Source organism: Pyrenophora tritici-repentis, chromosome 3 (genome assembly GCF_003171515.1).
Source record: "Pyrenophora tritici-repentis strain M4 chromosome 3, whole genome shotgun sequence".
Classification (NCBI taxonomy): domain Eukaryota; kingdom Fungi; phylum Ascomycota; class Dothideomycetes; order Pleosporales; family Pleosporaceae; genus Pyrenophora; species Pyrenophora tritici-repentis.
The window spans coordinates 1,808,044-1,829,221 of record NC_089392.1 but is presented as its reverse complement, the minus strand read 5'-3'; the positions used below and the strand labels follow the sequence as shown (position 1 = coordinate 1,829,221).

Below are 21,178 nucleotides of genomic sequence, written 5' to 3'. Positions count from 1 at the left end.
GCTTGCGTCAACCCGACGAAGACACCAAGTATCACCATCAAACCACTCTCTAACATCGATCTCTCACTCCTCTGATCCCGAATTAACTCGGAAATTGCTGCTCAGCACATCTAGATTCGCCCTCGCGCTCGACACTAAGCCGTCTTACGGGAACCGCGTGTTCCAAACGTCTGCTCTGCTCCCACGCACGCCAGCGACAGGCGGCTGCCACGTTACCCCGTGTAGCCGTCTTCGTACTCGCCATGAAATTCAACCTCTTCCACATCCTCGGAGATGTGTCGCACACTTCGTCCAAGCTCATTTTAATATGGGCCATACATGCCAACAGCAGTGCTGAGGGTGAGCTTACGTAGATTGCGGATGGGGGATGGAGCATAGCTGACGTATGCAGGTGTCTCCCTCATCACTCAGGTCCTTTATGCCCTCGTATTCGGAACACGATATCTCGACATCTTTACGTCATCGGCCACCAAGGACGTCTGGCACACATGGAACTTCTCGTTGAAGGTGCGGACAGCTGGCGCATACGCAGCAAGACTAAACGCTAACAGATGAAAGATCTTCTACACCCTCTCGTCGCTCTACATCATCTTCTTGATGACAAGCGTGTATGCGCGCACTCGTGAAAGGGAAAAGGCATGGAAGTTTGGCATGTACTGTCTACTAGGGAGCGTGGCTATTGCTCCCTTTTGGTACATTATCTTCAAGAAAACCGTCATTGGCAATAACACCTTCCTCAAGGTACGTCTCCTGTGCGCCCTTTTTACCATCACACACAAAGCTCATTCTACTAGATTCTCTGGGTCTTTTCCGAAATCCTCGAATCCGTATGCGTTATCCCGCAACTGCTACTCCTCCGCCAAACCACCGTGCCTACCGTCATCGACTCCTTCTACCTCGTCACACTCGGTACATATCGCTTTCTATACGTCCTCAATTGGATTGTTCGCGGTGCCAATGAGGACCACTATCGCGATCCTACTTCTTGGGTTTGGGGCTCCATTCAAACAGCCCTCATGATCGACTTTGCGTGGGTCTACTGGACCCGCCAGCGCGTCAAGCTCCGTCATGGCGGCGTTGTGGATTCGGATGACTTGGGCAGGGGCTGGCTCGTGGGACGCTTTGTTGGAAGGAAGAGCATGGATTACGACTATGACGAAGAGACTGGCGGACAACGCAATGACGCTGTACAGCCGGGCAACAACTGGGGGCGGAGGGGCATCTCCGTGTCTGCTGACGATGACGTAGAAGGAGCGCCCAAGAGGAAGGGTCCACAAGGAGAAAATGCGGACCCAGAGAGCCAGCCATTGGCAGATCCTGCGGCCTTTGAAGATGAGAGCGACGATGATGCGCCGCCACCTGCAGCTACTTCAGTAGCTGAGCAAAGCGGCGTGAGAAGCGACGAGTGGAATGATGATGTAGACGACGATGCAAGGGAGCACGATGCATCATCAAGAGCGGGCAAATAAAGGTATCTACTGGACATGGTTTTGGATCAGCGTTTAGCGATAGTGCAGCTTGCTTCTTGTACAATTCTCTTTCCTCGCAATCAACGTTTTTACTTCACCAAGACCCTTACTCTAACCTCCCAATCCTTCCCCCAATATGACCGCTAATTTCCCCTGTTTCACTCTAAAACGATGAATCAATCATACCCTAAAACATAAAGCCAACTAAATCCCCTCTTTCTATCTCCTCGTTCTCCTTCCAGCGCGGACGCAGCCTTCCCATCTCCCGTACCCAAATCCGTTAAACCCGCATCAATCCCCAGCATCCCGGACCCGGGACACCTGCAGCCAGCATTTGCCAACCCACGTGTACGGTAATGATGCAAGCCCAGGTAGTTTAAACCCCCCCGCGATGGGCAGGTAGACGCGATGCAGTAGCATGGGCGTGATTATTGGGAATATGCGGGATACCGTGGGGGCGGAAACGGGTGATGCGAAGTGCGTAGATAGGAAGTGCTGTCGGGTCGGGGAAAATCATGGGTCCGGGTGGGTTGAATTGTCGGATCATTACTTGTTCTACCTATCGGTGTTGTATTTGCGTGTGTATGTATGTGTGAGTTTCTTTTCTTGAATGTCTAACTACACGCTGTTTACAAGAGTTTGTTGCACACACTACGTACTAAACACGCACAGCCTGAATAATAGATTCGATGTAACCACACATACACACACACCCATCCTTCTCATCCTCATCCTCTTCCCACACACATCCACCAACTAATCTACAGCACCCAACGCCAGGCCTTGGCAAACCGACCTTGTGATTTCTTCGGATTCCGAAACTATGGGTAGCTAAGCTTGCTGGCATTACTTCGCCTCGCCTCGCCTCGTCGGTTCGGGTGCGCGGCGGGTAAAAACAAAGTGGTTTTGTGTGTATGACATGTGGGAGTGGGTACCCGGGTGTTTATGTATGTGGGTTTATATTGTCGGGATGTTCGGGTATTTGTATGTGTGGTTGTGGTTTGGCTGGGGCTGGCTGGCGGGGGGGTTTATAGTGCACGCACTGTACGGTATGTAGGTGAATGGGTGTGCATGATACATGGGGAGAGTTTGGACCCGCACATGGGTTTAGCGCTGGGTGGAGTGAGTGGTCTTTCCGTGGGATCGGTAGTTTCGGGGGTGCGTGTGCATGGGAGGGTTCATTCCAGATATACAATACATGCGTAAAATTTCTACCAGAATCTTCGTAGATCTCATCAACATAGATCCAACGCCGCCCGATGCAAAGAGAAGAAGAAATGGTTATATACAAGAAAGGTGGTGTTTCCACTCTAAAACGAACCTCCGTTTACACAGACAATGGGAGCTTCACGCGCCTCGCCTGCGATGATACGGTCGAGTTGTTACAAACGCCTGCAGGCACATCGAAGCTGTTCGTCCTGCCACCGGTGCTGTACACGGCCTTCTCGCCCAGACCCCTCTTTGCGAATCCGCTCCAGATCTCGCATAGGTTGGCGCCACCAGTAAGCGCCTTGTCGGCATCAATAATGGCGTCACGGGCAGACACAAAGGTAGGGTTGCAGGGCTGGAGAGCCATACCGTCGAGCGCAAGCTTCATGGCGAGGTACTTTCCATCCTTGGGCACACCAGCGCTGTTGAACTCGGGGAGCCAGTCGTCGTTCTTGCCGTACTTGTCGATGAGGTTCCAGAGCACCTCGTAGAGCATGGATGCCCAAATGTTGCCGATGGGGTGGACCCTGGTGTACTGGTCTACGTCGGTGTAGACCTGGGGGTTGACTTCCAGGTTGGTCGAGTACTTATAATTTCTAATACCAAATTCACTTCCACTAATCCACTCACCCATGGTGTAGTCCTTGGCGCGGGTGTCGCTGGGCTTGAGACGGATGGCAGTGGCGAAGAAGTCGCTCCAGCCCTCTCCCATACCTCCGGATTCAAGCATAGAGAGACAGCCAGAGTTTGCGGGGCCACCAGTGAGACGGTTAGACAGGCCGTGAGTGTACTCGTGGATTACTACACCAGCTTCGAAGGAGCAGTCACGGAATGGTGTGGTCTGGTTCCAGATGTACATGCGCATACGTGCGGGTGAGCCATCGGGAGGTGTGGCAAAGTTGGCGTTGTTGAAGCGCTCGCCATCTTGTGCGTTGAGGTAGACGAAATCTTGTCCGACGCCACCGGCACCGTTGTTGTTGATTTCAAAGTTTCCAGCCTTTTCGTTGAAGCCCAATGTGTAGAGCAAGTCGTGGTACTTGTTAGAGGTGTAGAATAGCTGAGTGATGGATGCATTGCCGTAGTCGTGGAAGTCGGTTTGGTTGAGTGAAAAGGGGTAGTCGAAGTTCAGGTCCTCACTGGTAGGGCGGGGTAGGTCGAGGAAACCGCTCATCTTGTTGTCCCAGTTTGTGTGTGCAATTCCGTTGTTGCCACGGGTTGTCTTGAACGCCATCTTGCCGTCATTGTGCCATCCAAACTCACTGGCTGGAGGATAGAAACCATCGGTCACAAGCTGTCGCTCTCCCTCAGTTGGGTCGTTGATTCCCCATGGGCTGGTTCTGGTTAGTGCTGCTCCGGATCCAATAATTTGTAGCTACTTACTAGACGTTGTAGGTTGCATCGGCAGAGTAGTCGACAACCGCATGCACCTTGCTGCCGTCTTTGACATCAACGTAGGACAGAAGCCAGTTGCTCATAATGTCAGTCTCAACTCTCCAGGTAAGGGCGAGCTTGCCCTCATCATCTACAAGGTAGACAAGGCGGGCCTCAGGCTCGCTGACAGTTCCAGTGGTCTTCTTGATAGCGTAAGTCTCAGTTGCATCCTTGGGCTCGGCGGTTGCCGATTGAGCAGAAACTGGGAGAGCGAGGACATCGACAGCCGACTTCAAGGCGGCTACGGGCTCAGAACCATCACGCTTGGTCAGACTTGGTGGTGCTGGGACGTCGCCCTTGTAGAAAGAGTTTCCGAAAGAGAAGACGTTGCCATCACGACCAATCTGCAGTTGGTTAGCAATGACGATGAGCTGAGGAATTCAGTCGACTTACGTTGACGTTGAAGTCGGCAGTGTCGATATCAAGACCGTTGGCGGTTTGCTTGAAGTAGAAATGTGCCACACCGTTATCGCTGACGTACGAGTCTGATACAAGACGGAAGGTAGCATTAGGGATAGTAGCTTTGACGAGATCGGTAGCAATGTCTTGGGCACTAGCACGCTTTGCCAGTGTGTTGATGTTGTGGTCGGCCACAACCTCTGCAACGTTCTTGTATGTGGCGGCATGCTTCATGCGGTATGAATCTAGGTCAACGCCCCGGCGAGTAAGCGTACTCCGGGCATGAGGATGGCCGTAGACGCTGATGACCGACAGAGAGGCCAGCGAGGCAAGAAGGAAGGAGCGCATCTTGAGTGGGGGAGGTTGTAATGAAGGACTGGAGACAAGAAGTGAGGACAAGATTCTACCAGAGCCATATACCTGCACTCTTATACATGATGTGCTCTTGCCACACTGAAGTCCGAATCTCCTCCACGCTCAGCCCTGCCCCCCTGGTGTATAGAAAAGCGAGGTCGCAACGGTGTTAGACCGTTCACGCGACAAGGAAAGGTATCCCCGGCTGCCTTATTGAGTCTGGTTCGACAGCAACCCTCCCACGCCGATGTAGTAATTAGTAGTTTGAAGCTTGGCGATCCTGTAAAAAAAGGCAGGCAAGCTTCCATAACCCCGGTCAAACCGGGCTGGGCACTATAATAGACAGTGGATATCAGTGATATGATGGTGGACCTTCCGAATAAGGTCATGGGACCGGGAGATCACGACAGTGCAGTTCGCTCACATGAAGCGGACGAGTGCATTAGGTGCACCGGTGCAAACGGGCTCCGAGGCACTCGTCTTCGTCATGACTATAAACAACACAACACACACACACACTGACTGGCGAAACATGTCAATCCTTTTTCCAGGAGTTGTTCCAGCAGGCCCCTGCAGAAAGCGAAAGTCCGAGACCGGACTTGCCGCAAGCCAACAGCACACAAACCTGGTAGCCGTCAATCAGTTCGCAAGGCGGTCGCTGAAATTCGATAGGTACACGCAGAGATTCTGATGCAACTACGCGCTGTGGTGGACAGATAGTGAGGCTTGGCGCAGTGGCCGCCTGCCTGTTTGGCAGTAGTGTCAGGCCCTCGACTATTCCGCTCCGATGAATTAACATAGTTGACCAGAGCCATCGGACATGTAATACAAGGGCTGCGCCTCATACAGATAGAAGTAAAGTGAAGGGTCGCGCGAGAAGGCTTCTGCGCATGGACAAAGTGGGAGTATGACGATGTGGTTGGATGGAGACGCGCCCAAAGTAGAAAGTGGCAAGTTTCAGAATCTGCCAAGGATGGCGGATTTAGCTGAAGACCCCTTTGCGGCTATCCTCCTGCCTAGTAGATAAGGTTGCCCGTTTACCGTCTGTCATAATAACGCATTTCGAAGACCAAGCATCAACGTTTGTATGAGCTTTCATGCGGCACATGCTCACGTCGTTGCGCCGTCGATCGTTAGCACTAAGCCAGTGGAGATCCCGCTGCAGTCAGACCAGCCGGATCCGCGGTGAGAAGCTTGGTGGCTGTGGAACCTCGTGCCAAGTTGATCAGCGTGATGTGGTCATTCAACGAGGTATTTTGATTTAGTCTATGCGAAGTGCGCCATCTAGGCGCCCCTTACACCACAATCAGATTTCCTATCTTGACACCCTGGGTGCGGAAATAATACCGCCTACTCAACCCAAGCCCGCTCGTCCTCTTCAACTTTTCCATCGTCTCTTGTCCTCCCCCAACCATAACGAGGGGTATAGGATTCGGCCTCAAAATCCCTGATGGTGTGTATTGCACTTGATCAAGTAATGGTTGAATGAGTGGCTGTGTTGCATCTGCGTGACTGTCGTCTTCCTGCTCGGGAAAACTGATAATGATGACAAGTTGGAGAGATGCTGCATCAGGTGGATATGCGGGAATATTTTGCAGTTTGGTCGAAAACGAACAATCGCCGCGGGGAATAGCGACAACCTGGTAGTGTTTTACTATCTCCATAGGAAGACGCTCAGAGCAGAGTGTCGTTGGGTGAACGTAGATGTTGGTCCAAATTAGTGGATTCTCGACATTGTATGCCGACTGTGCATCTTTGATATCAGGCATTGGCGCTGCGCCGGGCCCTGTTGGAAGCGTAGCGGGAAGAGACTGGCGCTTTGAGATCGCTTTTTTTCGGTTTTGCGTTTGCGAGGCCGTCGATGTTGATGTGGGCACTGGGGCGGAGAGGAGCGCCTGGAGTGACGAGAAGAAGTTGGCAAGGTAGGAGGGCTCTGTTTCTAGAGCCTCCGGGTCTACCTCAATATCCACGGCATCCTTGAGATCCAGACCTGACAAGTTGCTCAGGTCGCCTAGGGCGTCGCTGAGAAGGTCGGACAACGCAGTGGAAGTTGCGGAAGCTCGCTGAGGTTCTATGTCCATTACCAAATCCAGGGTATGTGTATCCCGCGTTCTCGTAAAGTACGGATCCAATGGGTTGAAATCATCGATTGTAGAACGTGCCATGAAGACCTTCTCATCGCGACCTAGAGCAATGTTGGAGATTGCGTAGATGCGGAATTGCTCGTCCAGTTCTACTGCATGTACATCAGGCAAAGTATCGTGCTCCCGCACCATACCAAGTCTCAGCCCACTCATAGAATTTACCAAGATGCCTTCCTGTACCCTCTGCAGCGCCCCAACCAGCGACGTACTTGGCAAGTTAGGGAATGATAGGTCAAATGTCGTTCTCATAGCCATGGGCGAACTTGTGGCGTTGTGTGGTATGAGCTCAGGAGGCAGTGTCCATGGATAGTATGTGTAGTTGGAAGGCGATCGGATATCCGACAGAGAAATGCTAGGATGGTCGGCACTGAACTCCACGAGGGGCGAGTCAAGTGTCTCGACTGTCGGCATCAGATGTAGTTTGGCAAGACTTGCAGCGTGGTACACATCATTGCGCGCGGCTGTGGCAGAAATGCTGAAGGGTAGGTGGGCAGGCGGCAAAGGACAGGTCTCAACCATTTGCCAAAGAGGTGGGGCTTCTGGTATTTTCCTCGCTGGGCGTACACGCTTAGGTATGATCAACGGATGGCCTTCAGTAGTGAATACGAAGGGTGCATCCCAGGTATTGAGCGGATGCGACGGGTCGAACAGTAGGAATAGGTACTTAGCCGTTTCACCAAGAAAGAAACTCTCCATGCGATCATTCAGTTCGCCAGTGCGCACATCCTGCAGGCCCGCCCATCCACACTTTGTCCAACAACGTCTCTTGATGTCACGAAGCGCCATCTCTCCTACATGGAGGTACCAAGGGTCTTTTGTGGCCTGGTAAAGATACCAAGTCGACTCAATCCATTCCGGTCGGCCACCCCACCAGCGTAAACCATGCTCGATACCGCCAGTTGCAGTAGACCATCTTTCGGGCATGGCCGAATAGCGAGTCCAAAGAGCTGTGTAGAGTAAATGTGTTTCGATAGCCTCATCTAGTTTGCCAGCCATGGTCAGGAGACCTTGGTAAAAAGCACTGAGACTGTCTATCCAGAAAGCTCGAATAGCGCCCGTATAAAGATCAACCTGGGCATAGTGAGGGTGCTGGTGTTGTTTCCCTCGGTAAATTTGTCGCTTAATGCCATCGTGCGCATCAAGCCAGGCAGCCAAGAATGCATCAGGGGAATCAGTAGCTGCGTTGGCTGGGTCGAATGGAAGTCCAGAAAGTAAAATATGCGACTTGAGAGCGTATTCAAAGAAACTGTCGATGCCCGCTCCGATACCAGTATAGGCATTGACCCACTGTCCGGTCTCAGCGTCGATACCGGCACCGATAAGTCCAATGCTGCTTCTGCGTTGCCACACAGCCCAAAAAGCCTTTTTGGCCAATCTCTCATACAGAGGCTTGCCAGTCAAGCGGCTCAGAACGGAAAATTCAAGGACAAGACTTCCGGCCCCAGCGCTGCACGTCTCAGTGACTTCGGTCCCTTTGTCTTGCGGATCCCTCCCACATTGGCCATGTTCTGGATCCATATTGTTCGGAGATTTGGCATAGAAGGGCACACCATGGCGCAAATTGACCCGGGGGTATGGTAGACCGGTCGGGGTGTTGAAAGCCGGCAACAGTCGATCTGCCAGATCTGTAGCCAGGCGTAGCAGCTGTCCGTCATAGACCAAACCATTTGGCCAAAAAATACCTTGTCGGTGTTTTTTCTTGGTGACGTTTGCATCGTATCCTCGAATGGGTAGATCTCCAACGGCAAACTGATGTGCGCTCAGCAGCCCGCCAACACCCCGGATAACCGTCTCAAAGACCTGTACCTTGCTGTCTAGGTTGAAGCCCCTGGCTCTTACTCCCCGACCTTTGCGACCTGGTGTGCCATCTCCATAATATTGGACCAACAGCTGGACACCGTCCTGGAATTCTTCTAGGGCACGGTTCGTTCCTGCCTCGGAAGGTGGTGGGGATGAAGCGAGGATAGCGAGCGTCGATAAGCTGTCAATCAGGGTCAAGGAGTAGTTTCCGAGGACATCGTTGACTTCGATGTGGGCGGGGTTCTGGCGGTCGCGGGTAAGGGGTCCGCACGTGAGTGGTCGTAGTTCATCTTCGGGAAAGGCATGTTCCATGTAGTTGTCATAGCCATGGTAGAAGATGTCGCGTGTCTCTTGTCTGGCCAAATAAGCATGTGCATGCAAGTGATGAGACTATCATGGCAGTACCTCAATTGTGATATGGTTTCATCGGTCATACAGCGCGCAAAGGTTGCCCAGCAACATATACACAACAGCACCGTCCATAGTGATAGTGGCTGAAAGGGTGCTCCTCCGGGCATTGGCGCATTCCGCCGCAGAGGCCTTCCAGTCGGTCGCATGGGCAAAGGAGTCCCTGTAAGGCGACATGGAATGGGCTCTAGGTGCGGCAAGGAGGGGACGTGTCCAGGTTGTATAAGCAGGGCCACATGGCGTTCCTACTAGTCTGGGGTGGGTGAAGGACACGATTGCGATTACCATATAACGCCGGCGAACTTTTGGCGAGGAACGGAGCGTCATTGCGCCAAGACATGCGCTCCATCAATTATTTCATCCCAGCATGGCGAGACATGACCAGCCTAATTTTGCCTCTTCGCCCGCCCGTCGCAGTTGATGAGTTGTAGAGGCGGTTTTGTTTCATAATTTCTATTTACACCCACCCGTCATGCTGCCCCGAGCTGCTGTCCGCGCGCTGCGCATCCGGCCTGCAGTGGCCGCTCCTCGCATCACATCCATTGCCTCGACCTCACCATGGACACGCACATATGCCAAAGTCGGCAAGCCAAAAGACAACACCTGGAAACCAACGGATCCCATCAAGTTTGCTGAAGACAACAAAACTAGCCCAAACCCAACCAGCCCCTCAGAGCAGCCTGAATTCGACTCGGCGGCGGCACCAGAGCGCAACACAACACCATCACAGCCATCAAGACCAGTAGAGAGCGCTACACAGGCCTCGAAAGATGCAGGAAGCGACGCCGCCATGGGCGAACAGGCGGAGATGTCGGGCCCCAAGTCGCCCGCCGAAAACACAGATCCCACCACCGAAAGCCCCGAGTCGCAGCAACCGCAAAAGCCATTGCCCGACCTACGATATGGCATTCCCTCTACTTTTGCCGAAGAGCATGCCGAAGCCTCAGGAAAGGCAAAGAGGGACCCCAACGACCCCAACCAACTCCCCGACGATGCAATACCCGGCGCCGCGGGCGGTCGAGAGGGCGGTGGTGGCGGGGAGCTGCCCAAATCTGCATACGAGACCAGCACAGACAGGCGGCGGAATCGCGTCGCAAACTGGTCCTACCTAGCAATGCTGCTCTTCGGCACAACAGGCGCAGTCTTCATGGGCAGAAATTGGGAGAATGAAGAGGAAGAAGCCGCACACATAGACGCTCCCAACGGCTGGAGTCTAGGAGCCATGTACGCCCGCGCCGCCGCTCGTATCAACGGACAAAAAGCCTACTACACCGAACCCACCTTCCAGAAGCTACTACCAGACAAGGACAAGATTCCAGGAGGAGCGCCCGAACTCACACTAGTCTTAAGTTTGGAAGATCTCCTACTGCACTCAGAATGGACCACCAAGCACGGCTATAGGTTAGCAAAGCGACCTGGTCTCGACTACTTCCTGCGATATCTCAGCTCGCAGTACGAGCTTGTCATCTTCACCTCCGTCAAGTCCATGGACGCCGACCCCATCATCCGTAAACTCGATCCCTTCCGCCTCGTAATGTGGCCCCTCTTCCGCGAAGCCACACGCTTCGAGAAGGGCGAGTACATCAAAGTACGTTTTGAGCATTTCACACACCAGACCCCTACTAACAAAACCCAGGACCTCTCCTACCTCAACCGCGACCTTTCCAAAGTAATCATCCTCGACACTGACCCAGCCCACGTAAAACTCCAACCCGAAAACGCCATCGTCATGCCCAAATGGAAAGGCGACCCCAACGACAAAGGCCTCGTAGCCATGATCCCCTTCCTCGAATACCTCGCCATGATGTCCCAAACCGGCACCCCCATCGACGTCCGCACAGTCCTTAAATCAATGCAAGGAAAGGACATACCCGTTGAATACGCCCGCCGCGAAGCAAAACTCCGCGAACAATTCCAGCGCGACCTCGCTGAGCAAAAACGCAAAACAAAGGGCTCCGCCGGCGGCATGTTCATGAAGAGCCTCGGCCTCGACGCCGCTGCTAAACCGGGCATGCAGCTCGGCGACCAGAATATCTCTCAGGGCATGAATGAGGGCAAGATGATGATTGACATGTACCGAGAGTTCAACAAGCAGAATTATATGCACCTGGAGAAGCAGATTCGTGAGAATGGTGAGCAGTGGCTCAAGGAGATGGCTGAGGAGGAGAAGAAGATGCAGGAGGCTCAGCTCAAGGATATGAAGGCTGGTGCGTTTGGCTGGTTGGGCGCGCCGCAGTCGTCGGCTATACCTTCGGCGGCGAGTGCACCAGAGGCGGCGGCTAGTCATTCGCAAGGTGTATCGCCGGATCAAGTCAAATAGGCGACATTTTTTTTTTGCACATGTATGTTGGGTTTCATGATGGGAAGATACCACGATGAAGAAGAAAAGAAAAGAAAAGAACCCAAACCAAACCTAACCTGTTCCACTCTCCTGTTTCCTTTTGGTTTTGGAAAGCAGCATTTTCTGCGTGGAATGGACAACTACTGAGCAGAGAAAAAGGCTTGGAGAGCATTCGACGTTATTGTATTATATACGTGTTTGTGTTTGTGTGTGTGGAGAAAGGGAATTATATCATGACCATCATGAACAAGAGAAATCAGTAATCAAAACCATCTCACCCCTCACTACTACTGCTCCCGTCCTCTGCAACCACACTCTCCCTGCCCTCAGCCCTCTGCACATCCGAAAACAACTCCTCATAAATCTCCCACGGTATCCCATAATCCTCCAACTCCTTCCTCACCTCACCCCTCGCCTGACCCTTTATATATCCACCCGCCGCCAACCAAAGCTCCCCGCTTTTCGCCACCTCCTCATCCGCATACGCAATCATCTCACCCCACCAATTCTCCCGCTGCTGTTCCATTTTCCAAAATGCAATCCCCGTCCGCACATACAACAGCGCAATATCCATGCCGCCCAAGACCTCGGTCAGGAAAGCCTCAAAGTCCGGGTTGCTGGTCTCGCGCAAGATGCGTATGCTGCGCATGCCCCAAAAGGCGGCATCGTCCCAACGCCCAAGCTTGTTGTATGCGGCCACGGTGCGGGAGACGAGTTTGAGGCGCAGCATAACGCGGATGGTTATGCCGGTTTGGCCTGCGTAACGCCCTTTTGTTACGCTGTCGTGAAAGAACATGTCGGCCATTACGCGGCGGGTGCGGTTGTGTATGAGTATGTGGATGGCGTGGAGTGCTTTGCGGTAGAGGTCGAGGGCTTGGAGGGCAGAGGTTTCCGTGTCGGTGTTTGGGGCCGTGAGTGCGACGTCGCCGGCTTCCATGTAGTCTGTTGCGGACTCGAGGGCTTCCTGTAGCGTGGGGATGGGTTTGGCTTGGAGGCGCGATAGCTCCGCTTGAACACTCGGGTCGTAGTTCTGGAATTCGGTTCCATGAAGGCCTTTGACGTGCTCGAAGGGATATAATAACCGTCTTTGAATGGATAGTGGGACGCCGATGTCTTGCTCGTCGCTACCCTCCTCTCGATTCGGATTCCGCAGTATAAATATCGTCGAGAGCCGTTCGTTTAGCATGGGGTACGATAAAGCACTGTAGTACCACGTCTGAGCAAAAAGATGCAAGTCGTCCACCAGCATGACGACCATGTGTTCAGCCACCACTCCATGGAACGGCGCAGTGATTTGTACGACACCGTGGTGGGACGAGAATGCGTTGGCACGTGATTCGGTGCATACAATGGGTACGAGGCCTTCGGAGGAGATGTGGTTCACTAAAACTCCAGGTTTAAATCAGCCGCATCCTGAAAGAAGGGGAAAGCTCACGGCGGTCTGCAGGCGATTGCGCCAGTACCTCTGGAGCCCCTTCTGTCGCCATGATATACACGCGATACATACCCGCACTCGGCCACGGCGTAGCAATCTTGACAAAGACATTCTCTCTCTTCCACACCTTTTTGCTTTCTGCGTAGATTTGCTTGCTGACTGTCCAGAGGTCAAAATCCCATTTATAGATTCCGCCGAAAAAGCCTCTCGCTTCCAGATCCACGTTCTTGACAAGATGGTCTGCAGGATTGGTGTATATCGAGTATATCTGCTCGCGAAGCTCGAGCGGGAGGCGCATGAATGGAAACGGCTTTGGTGTTTCTTCGGCCATGGCGGGCGATTCTGGCGGTTCTGGCGACTCTGTTTGGGGCTGAGGTCGTGATGCAAAGCGATTGGAGACGAAGGACGGTAATCGGAACATGACAGCCCGGATTCCGGGTGATGGACTCAAGGGGAGGTGGAGTGGCTAATGCTAAACAGAATGAATGACGATGGATTGCCCCCCGCATTTAGCCCCGTTGTTAACGCCGGGCGTAATCTTTAGCTAGTTACCGAGGCCTAGTTAGCTCCATGCGATCAACAAAGCTACTTGTACAAGTCAGACTTGCGACTACAACTTCCAAACTTTTCCTTGATAGATCTCTAATGTTTTGGCCTTGCATCTACTCTCTAGGTACCGTCCAAGTTTCGTCAGCTAAACCTCAGCGTGTCTCTACAGGCCGTAGAGAAATGTCCACTTTGCATCAGCATATCTCGTCCCATCCAACCTCTCCGCTTCAGCCTGCTCTGCCGTCTTTCCGCTCGCCATTTGCAACTTCTTAGCGTTGACTGCTTTGAGGATGAACTTGTAGGCAATATACCCCACAAGTGCCGCTACCACGAAACCCAATGTAGCATAGAAGGGCGTGAGATATCTAGGTGCGTATCTTTTCTTGTAGAGTTGGCTGCCGATGACACCGGCGAAGTTGCCGAACCCATTCACGCCCACTACCACGGAACGTTTGCCCGGCTCTGGGACTGCCGTCAGTACCCGAGATGCATGAGCAAAACGCCGTCAACAAAAGAGATTTCACCTACCAGGGTTATTTCCGCTCAGCCAAGCTAGAGTCAGAGGTGCTGAGATGTAGCTTCCAAACAGAAGTATGCATAAACCTGCGTATTGAGCGCCATGAGATAGTGTGGTAACAGTAATGATGAGGCCAATGAGGGAGATGAATATGCCAACGATGATATGGTAACCACGCTCTTTGCTAAATCCCACTCTCAGTATAGCTCTCCGTACCCGTGTCGTGAACTCTTACCGGTAGTCAGAGCTGAGAGCGAAGAGATAGAGGCCAATAGCACCACATATGAACGGGGGAACTGACATCTGCACGCGACATGGTTAGATCGACTTGCTTATCCAATTGCATGGAAGTCGGCATACCAGATTTGCTTGTATCGAAGAATAGCCCAGTCCTTGTACAACCATGGGCATAAAAACTGAAAATGCCTGACTTGGTACACTAGCGCAAATGTTGAAAATCAGAAGGAAGAACAGCTTCCAGTCTTTGGCCGTCTCCACAATGTCCCTCTTTGTGAGCCGATCTCGCTCCACGCCATCAGTGCCATACTCGTGCGTGACATATGAGATGTTATCTTTTCGAATCCGCCGAACAACAAATTTCTGCTCGTCGGAATTGAGAAACCATGCTGATCCAGGTCCTCGTGGTAGCCAGAACCAAGCCACGAGCGCAACAAGAATGGTGAGACCGCCCTCTATGATGAATAGATACTGCCAATTTTTCAACCTTGTCTCGTTTAGATGAAAGATGCCAAATGCTAGCGTACAGGTTAGCTAGCCATGACAGACGCAGACAGGAGTGCATACCGATAGAAGCTGAAAAAGCGCCTGCAACAGCATATTGACCATAGAACAATCCTATCCGCACTCCCAGATCGTATCTGGAATAGAAAGTAGACAGATAGGTGATGGTGGTGGGATAAAAGCCTGCTTCGAAGACACCTATCATGAGCCGTACAGCAATGAGTGCGCTACGCCCATGAATGAAGGCATGTGCAAGTGTGAAGATTCCCCACCCGACCTAGAAACCTGTCAGAGCAAGATGTTGCAGAAGAAGCGTCAAGCTTGCCATGATGATGGTGATCCAGTGTTTGGCTCCTAACCACCTTCCAATGGCGGCCGAGGGAGGCTGTAGCAGCACGAAGGTAATGAAGAACACGGAGACTGCAAAGTTGAGATCGTCCGAAGTTGCGCCGATGTCTGTAGTGAAGCCTGTATACAACCTCGTTACGATCGACGTTATGATCAACACCCCACAGATGCAACATACCTTGCGTCTCAGCATTTCCAACGTTGGATCGATCTAAACTGGTGTCAGAGAGCAATAAATGACAGCAAGTCACAACATGACTCGATCCAAAGCGACTCCTTACCCAACCCGTTGAAGAGATACAACAGAGACAAAAATGGTAAGAGAGCAATATCCATTTTCCTATTCACTCGCTTGGTCATGACTTTGTCTCCACAAGAAGGTGAGCGGACGTGTGTAGGCACCGCATTTTCCTCGCTCATGTTGTTGGATACTGATGGAATTGGATTGAATTGGGAGCTATGAGTGTTAGGAAGCAGAGGTGCTCTTTCCCTGATAGAAGCCATGGTCAAGGTCGGCGGCCTGCAAGTTAAGATGGCCGAGCATGCGCTGAGCTTTGCAGGCAGTGACTCAATGTCTTCACATGTACGTAATTGCTTTGATGAGGTTCATCGGGAAGAACCGAGCTTTTTCCAGCCCTTTCTCTGTATATGTAACCCTGCACGATGCCAGCGGTATACAACCTCGGCATGCGTATGTAAGGCTCCGATCCAAGGGTCCAAATGGCCGGACAGCCAATGGGACAAGCACGATCTAGGGGACTAGCATCATCGTGTATGGGTTGATGACATTAGAGCTGGGAAAGTTAGACGCGTTGGCGACAGCCGCAATGCCGGATTCGCCCAAGCCTCATGGGTTTTTTCTTGTGCACCGACTCGGGTGCGGTACCGGCGGCATGAGTGTAACCACTCAGAGACCCCTTGGGTCTCTAGCGATATCAGCCTAAGCACGTGATGTATGCCCACATACCTAACACGTACTATTTTTCCAAACTGGTGTTCGATTAGCCTGACGCCATCTGCAACGCCCTTGGCCTGGCCACCCAGCCATGTGGTAAGAACGGCTCTAGGTGAGCTGCGAAGTGAAGTCACTAGATTGGCGTGATTGGCCAATCGGAACACGGGTGCGGGAGGATGCCGCCGTGTGCAGAAGCAAGGAGACGCAGCATTTGTCCGGAAAGCATTCCCGGCGGGGGGCCTCTTAAATGAGTAAGCTGTTCTGTAGCTGCAAGCCGTCGCTCTGTATCCAGATACGCATCTCTTGGTATAAGGGACTGGCCTCAGTGCTGTTCGCTTTGCTTTGCCCTTCTGCGCCTGGTTGGGCCGCGGGCTGCGGCCCCGGAGCACCTGCATTGGCACCCAAGCTAGCGTTACTTCCATGAAGCAAGTTGACTTGACTGTGAGATAGATAGCGATGCACTAGAGCCTTGAGGTCCTGTAGAATCTTGAAGCAATCTCTTGGATAGTTCGTTCCCGTCTTTGATTCGTCCGCAAACGTGCGAATGGCAAATTCGAGCTTGGTCCCGTGCGTCGCTATATCGGGTGAAGGTGGCGTTGGGTGGCTGCGAGAAGCGCTCAAGATCTGCTCAAGAAATAATATCACGGCAGCATTGAACACAAAGTGAAGGCCGGCCTGGAGCAGCTTCCTCTTGCATCGTAGTCGCTCGGCGAGTACCAGATTGCCATGTGCCGCCTCCAAGCAAGCCTGGATATGTGTGATATGCGCATGCTGTTGCAACGACCATTGACCGTTCATGTACCGTTCGGCAACTGCTTGCTTGACCGCCGCCAGTAGAATCGGCCGAGTTGTCAGCACCATGAGCTGGTTCGCGGCCAGATGCAGAGAAAGCACCGCGGGGTCAGCGCTTTCATCGGCTGCCAAGACCTGCGGCAAATGCGACTTCCAATCCACAAGCATTTTCACCGCCTTGTCAACCTTCAGAGCCGAATAGCCGGGCGTGTAGTTTCGAGGTGCAATTTTGAATGTCTCGCACACAATGTACCCGGAAATTCGGGACAGCTCAATATGTGCCCGGAGACCTGCACACGGGGGCATGGCGCTGGCTACGTCAGTGACACGCTCCGAATCGTCCGCTTTCCAATTACTTACCCATCATCACAAGGTAGAGGAAGCCTCATAGCCTCGTCGGGTATCGTAGGTGGGCGCCCCATCAGCACTGAGAGCCATCTATCCATAATATAGAGAGTCCAGAAAGTGCGCTTACTCGCTTCATCATGACAAGCTGTGAAAGCGCCATGCATAATGGCAATGTGAATAGCCAGGCTTACCTTGACCGGTCCTCCCAGTTAGTAATTTCCTTATTTGTTTCGTACCATGGATGTTACTAACGTGTACATATGCCGCATCTCTACGGTTGAGCTCGATCAAGTAGAACCCCATAAGAGCCAGTACTGACACGTCGCTAAGAGTGAACCGCACAATGTCCAAGGGGTTTCCCAAAAGCTTCCGCGCACGGTTGAAGTAAGCTTCTCCTGCATGCTGATCGGACCGTCTCAAATCAGATTGACCAAGGGATGTAGCCAGGGCAAAAGAGACATGGTAAAAGGCCAAGTATCTGAAGCTGTCTTCCGCACTTGTCATCGTACTCAGTGAAACCGAGCTAGTTACCGGCGCTGGGGAATTGCTGAGATCACCCCACCCTAACGTTCGAAACATGTCAGCTGTTGTACATATCGTTGGGGGCCCAGGCATAGCCTACAGTAGATGCCACCCGATACGAATTCGCCATTACCATCCTGGATGTATGCACGCAGTTCGCCAAGCATTGAAGCCATGTCTGGCTGCGCGGGTAGCCATAGAGGATCAACGTTTGGATTTGGAAACGGCCTGGAGTCGTACGTCTGGTAACTGCCAACAGAAGCAACAAAGGAAGAGCCGTCTGCAGAATCAGGATGAAAGGTCAGAGGAACCAGTGTCAGCATGAACTGCTTCAGATGGTCGAGAAAGGTAGCACCCGATGTCTCACCAAAGAACCTTCCCACGCCATAAGAATCAACAAGCAAGCGGCCATGGTTGCTGTCAGCTTCATCCAATTCTTCCGACATGGAATTAAAGGTAGGAGCATTCGAGTGCGACACAGCCCGCCTCTGATCTAGTTGGGCAATGAAGTCGGTTGCCTCATCCGGTGCTGCGGCTTGGAATCCCGCCTCGAGTGCTGCACATCGCTGTTGTAAGCGTTCAAGCTCATCTTTCAACGAGTGCTTCTGTTTCTCTTGTTGGGGATATTCGCATTGCCGTGAGGCTTTGTGGCACCTTTGGCAGGGCTGCTCTCCCGTGCACTTGACCCGGCGCACATTGCACGCATTGCACCTGTACCGCATAAGTCATTGATGTTGTATAACGCTTTGCAATCTTCACAAATGCACGACCACCATCGTTTGGCACGTGGCGACAAACACGTACAACGCAATGGTGAGAAGAGAGTTCCAGAAATTCAACTTACGCTCGGACGACGCGTTTGCGTTCTTCGGGCGCTACCTTACGTCTCCTTGGATTGACAGGTAGGCGTTGGGGTTGCGGCGAAGAGCTCTCCGAGGAAGGCCCAAAGTTGGTACGCATCTCGGACCGATGTGATTGAATCCTGTCGTGGCTCACTCGGGTGCCATGGGTTGGGTGGAGAAAAGTGGGTGACAGCAGAAGCGAGATGGATGACGCCAACTTGGATAAAGTACTACGGAGGCGTACAGATGCACATGGCCGTTTGCCAACCCCCACTCACCACAGGGTACGCGACGCGCCACCGCCATACCAACAATGCACTTTGAAACCAAACATACCGGAATTGTCTATATATTTTCATGGCAGAAGAAAGTATTGTCTGAAAAGGAATTCATTCTCCTTATCCAGCCGCCGGTAGTGTTCTCGGCACTATTCGGCCTTCACGGAAATTGGGCGTACTGATAATTCATTGCAGTCGTATCATTGTCGTGACATGTTGGAGCCCTTGCCAACGTTGAAAGATTAAGAAGGGGCTATATTATGTGCTTAATCCATCGGCCCGCAGCGCAAAGAAGAAAAGGACCAAACATGGACGCCTGAAGCATCGTTTGCATACGCTCTACCATTCAACAACCAAGAGAAAGCAGCAATCTCATTTTTCCAAGCTCACAGACAGCTGCCACCGACACGCCGTCCGAATCATGTACTTGGCCTCCTCTTCACTCATCCAGTTCATCTCTGCTCCGCCATTCCACTTGATGCCCACAATTTTGCCCGCACCCTCACCTTTGGTATCCATAACCACAAAAAGCTCGGCCACCTTCATGCCTGTGCCGCTCATGTGGAAATGAACTTTGAGCTTGCCAGCCTGGTCTGGACCTTCGCTGTATATGAACCACTTGTCGTCCATGTCCTTGGGCGCATAACCAAGATACAAAGAGTAAATCTGCGAAGGTGGTAGGAATATATTCCACGGAGTTATCAGAGGCTTCCCCGGGAAAGGTATGGTTGGTAGCGCATCCGCAAGGACGCGTCGGCGTGGCTCAGGTGATGGGGGTGGGGTGAATCGGCTTCGTGCATTCTGGCGCTGCGGCAGGTCGACGCGCCGGACATGCTTAAGCAGCTTGGGTTGCCGCGGCTTGGATGTATCTATTGCTACGGCTTTGCCAGTATTGGAGTTTGGCGGAGACGGCGGTGGTGTAAGGTTTGGTGGTGGTGCAGTGGAGGCACGTCGTAATCTCCTCGGCGACCTTGGGTATTCGTCGATGAGAAAGGGCGACGCAGGCGGGGTTTCGTCTCGGTCTCTTCTTGAAAAGCGACGGAATATCGACCTCTTCCTGAAGGACGGAGTCTGCGGCGATAACGTGTCCATGGTGTCTGTTTTTACCCCACTATACAATTCTTCTGATGAGATTTCTGTGCTTGGGTCCTGGCAGTGCGAGGTGGTCGACGACGGCGTTTTCCAGGGCAAAAAATGAAGGTGCGTAAGAATGAGAGTAACAGCTCGAACGGATCCGTCCAGCCTTGAATACGAATGAGAGTGGGGGAAGACGCCGTGTAAGGCACGAGTACTCAGCCTTCCCCCCTCTCAAGGGCACAGCGTGGCTTTATTTAGCCTCATCCGTCCATGCTGGATCCGGGCAAGAGACGACGGCTCAGCGAGGTCTGGATCCACTCGACAGACACATCGCAAAGGCATCCTGCATGCATGGCGCTGAGGGGCGTTGAGGGCGCGTCTGATAGGTCACCATGGCCGTGGACGTGGCAGCGAAGGAATCGTGGTGTTCGGCCGATATTAGACAAGCGTCATCGTCCGTGCTTTCACCACCCTTACCCGACACAGATTCTCTCATGGTCAATGCGCAGATGAAACTTTATCGTACACTCACTCGTTCACGCTATCCAGGGTCCATGGCAGTTTTCCCTTGACCTCGTCGCCCCCGTCGCCCCCGTCTTTCGCTACGGAACTCTCTCACGACTCTTTGGTGGTCTGCTCACATGTCGATCGCGCCGGCCCCTCCACAGCCGATCACGTACACCCACCCTCGATTCGTGCGCTATCGCACATCCACCCTGGGCCCGGCACATCACCTCTGCAACACACGGGATGCATCACGCATGCAACCCATTGAACTGGCTTTGTTTGTGCTGCCCTTGGGTCTCATGTTTTACGGGAATAGTGGTAGAACCAATCAGCCTCCCTTTGGTCTATCCCACAATCCCTATAAACTCTGGGCTAATGAGTAGTCATGAGTAGCCACAGCAGCCAATGTAGCTCTGCAACGTGAACGACATGACAAGCGGACCCCTCAAGGCCCGTACCATCAGAGCCCGTACCAGAGTGATGAGCCGGCCTCTAAGTAATCTGTGACGCTGGCTGTTCGCACACAACCGAATATCAATCGCATGTAACCAGAGACTCGATAGCGCACTGCCTCAGCGAGCGCTTGCCCGCCGCCTCATCTCGGGAGCTTGCTGCATCACGCTCCTCAAGTACGCCATAGTAAAGGGGCAATGCAGTTGCCAAGAATAACACGCGCATACACCACATGACACTAGTCTTGAGGGTCTACGAG

General features: G+C 52.7%; 9 protein-coding genes across 9 annotated transcripts; 2 read left to right on the top strand and 7 right to left on the bottom strand.

Moving 5' to 3' along the window:
* Positions 1–242: 242 nt before the first annotated feature.
* Positions 243–1,469, top strand: PtrM4_080650 (ERD2, ER lumen protein retaining receptor; the record flags this gene model as incomplete). The annotated part of the gene is made up of 4 exons (XM_001940936.2): positions 243–339; positions 392–507; positions 559–741; positions 795–1,469. 4 exons carry the CDS (start codon positions 243–245, stop codon positions 1,467–1,469), a joined length of 1,071 nt encoding a protein of 356 aa, XP_001940971.1.
* Positions 1,470–2,796: 1,327 nt separating this feature from the next.
* On the bottom strand, positions 2,797–4,856 carry PtrM4_080640 (extracellular elastinolytic metalloproteinase precursor; the record flags this gene model as incomplete). The annotated part of the gene is made up of 3 exons (XM_001940935.1): positions 2,797–4,009; positions 4,059–4,453; positions 4,503–4,856. The coding sequence occupies 3 exons, from the start codon at positions 4,854–4,856 to the stop codon at positions 2,797–2,799; spliced, it is 1,962 nt and encodes a 653-aa protein (XP_001940970.1).
* A 1,301-nt stretch (positions 4,857–6,157) lies between these two features.
* PtrM4_080630 (glycoside hydrolase family 47 protein) lies at positions 6,158–9,118 on the bottom strand (the record flags this gene model as incomplete). Its single annotated transcript, XM_001940934.2, has 1 exon — positions 6,158–9,118. The coding sequence occupies one exon, from the start codon at positions 9,116–9,118 to the stop codon at positions 6,158–6,160; it is 2,961 nt and encodes a 986-aa protein (XP_001940969.2).
* Positions 9,119–9,686: 568 nt separating this feature from the next.
* PtrM4_080620 (FCP1, TFIIF-interacting CTD phosphatase, including NLI-interacting factor) lies at positions 9,687–11,534 on the top strand (the record flags this gene model as incomplete). The annotated part of the gene is made up of 2 exons (XM_001940933.1): positions 9,687–10,802; positions 10,851–11,534. 2 exons carry the CDS (start codon positions 9,687–9,689, stop codon positions 11,532–11,534), a joined length of 1,800 nt encoding a protein of 599 aa, XP_001940968.1.
* A 295-nt stretch (positions 11,535–11,829) lies between these two features.
* PtrM4_080610 (DUF1421 multi-domain protein) lies at positions 11,830–13,321 on the bottom strand (the record flags this gene model as incomplete). The annotated part of the gene is made up of 2 exons (XM_001940932.1): positions 11,830–12,938; positions 13,063–13,321. The coding sequence occupies 2 exons, from the start codon at positions 13,319–13,321 to the stop codon at positions 11,830–11,832; spliced, it is 1,368 nt and encodes a 455-aa protein (XP_001940967.1).
* Positions 13,322–13,702: 381 nt separating this feature from the next.
* Positions 13,703–15,002, bottom strand: PtrM4_080600 (UhpC, Sugar phosphate permease; the record flags this gene model as incomplete). The annotated part of the gene is made up of 5 exons (XM_066106439.1): positions 13,703–14,001; positions 14,068–14,240; positions 14,292–14,359; positions 14,417–14,811; positions 14,861–15,002. 5 exons carry the CDS (start codon positions 15,000–15,002, stop codon positions 13,703–13,705), a joined length of 1,077 nt encoding a protein of 358 aa, XP_065963377.1.
* Positions 15,003–15,074: 72 nt separating this feature from the next.
* Positions 15,075–15,565, bottom strand: PtrM4_080590 (major facilitator superfamily transporter; the record flags this gene model as incomplete). Its single annotated transcript, XM_066106438.1, has 3 exons — positions 15,075–15,265; positions 15,324–15,356; positions 15,427–15,565. The coding sequence occupies 3 exons, from the start codon at positions 15,563–15,565 to the stop codon at positions 15,075–15,077; spliced, it is 363 nt and encodes a 120-aa protein (XP_065963376.1).
* A 778-nt stretch (positions 15,566–16,343) lies between these two features.
* Positions 16,344–18,722, bottom strand: PtrM4_080580 (fungal specific transcription factor domain-containing protein; the record flags this gene model as incomplete). The annotated part of the gene is made up of 5 exons (XM_066106437.1): positions 16,344–17,202; positions 17,253–17,431; positions 17,493–17,803; positions 17,863–18,473; positions 18,607–18,722. 5 exons carry the CDS (start codon positions 18,720–18,722, stop codon positions 16,344–16,346), a joined length of 2,076 nt encoding a protein of 691 aa, XP_065963375.1.
* A 532-nt stretch (positions 18,723–19,254) lies between these two features.
* On the bottom strand, positions 19,255–19,974 carry PtrM4_080570 (uncharacterized protein; the record flags this gene model as incomplete). Its single annotated transcript, XM_066106436.1, has 1 exon — positions 19,255–19,974. One exon carries the CDS (start codon positions 19,972–19,974, stop codon positions 19,255–19,257), a length of 720 nt encoding a protein of 239 aa, XP_065963374.1.
* Positions 19,975–21,178: the final 1,204 nt, after the last annotated feature.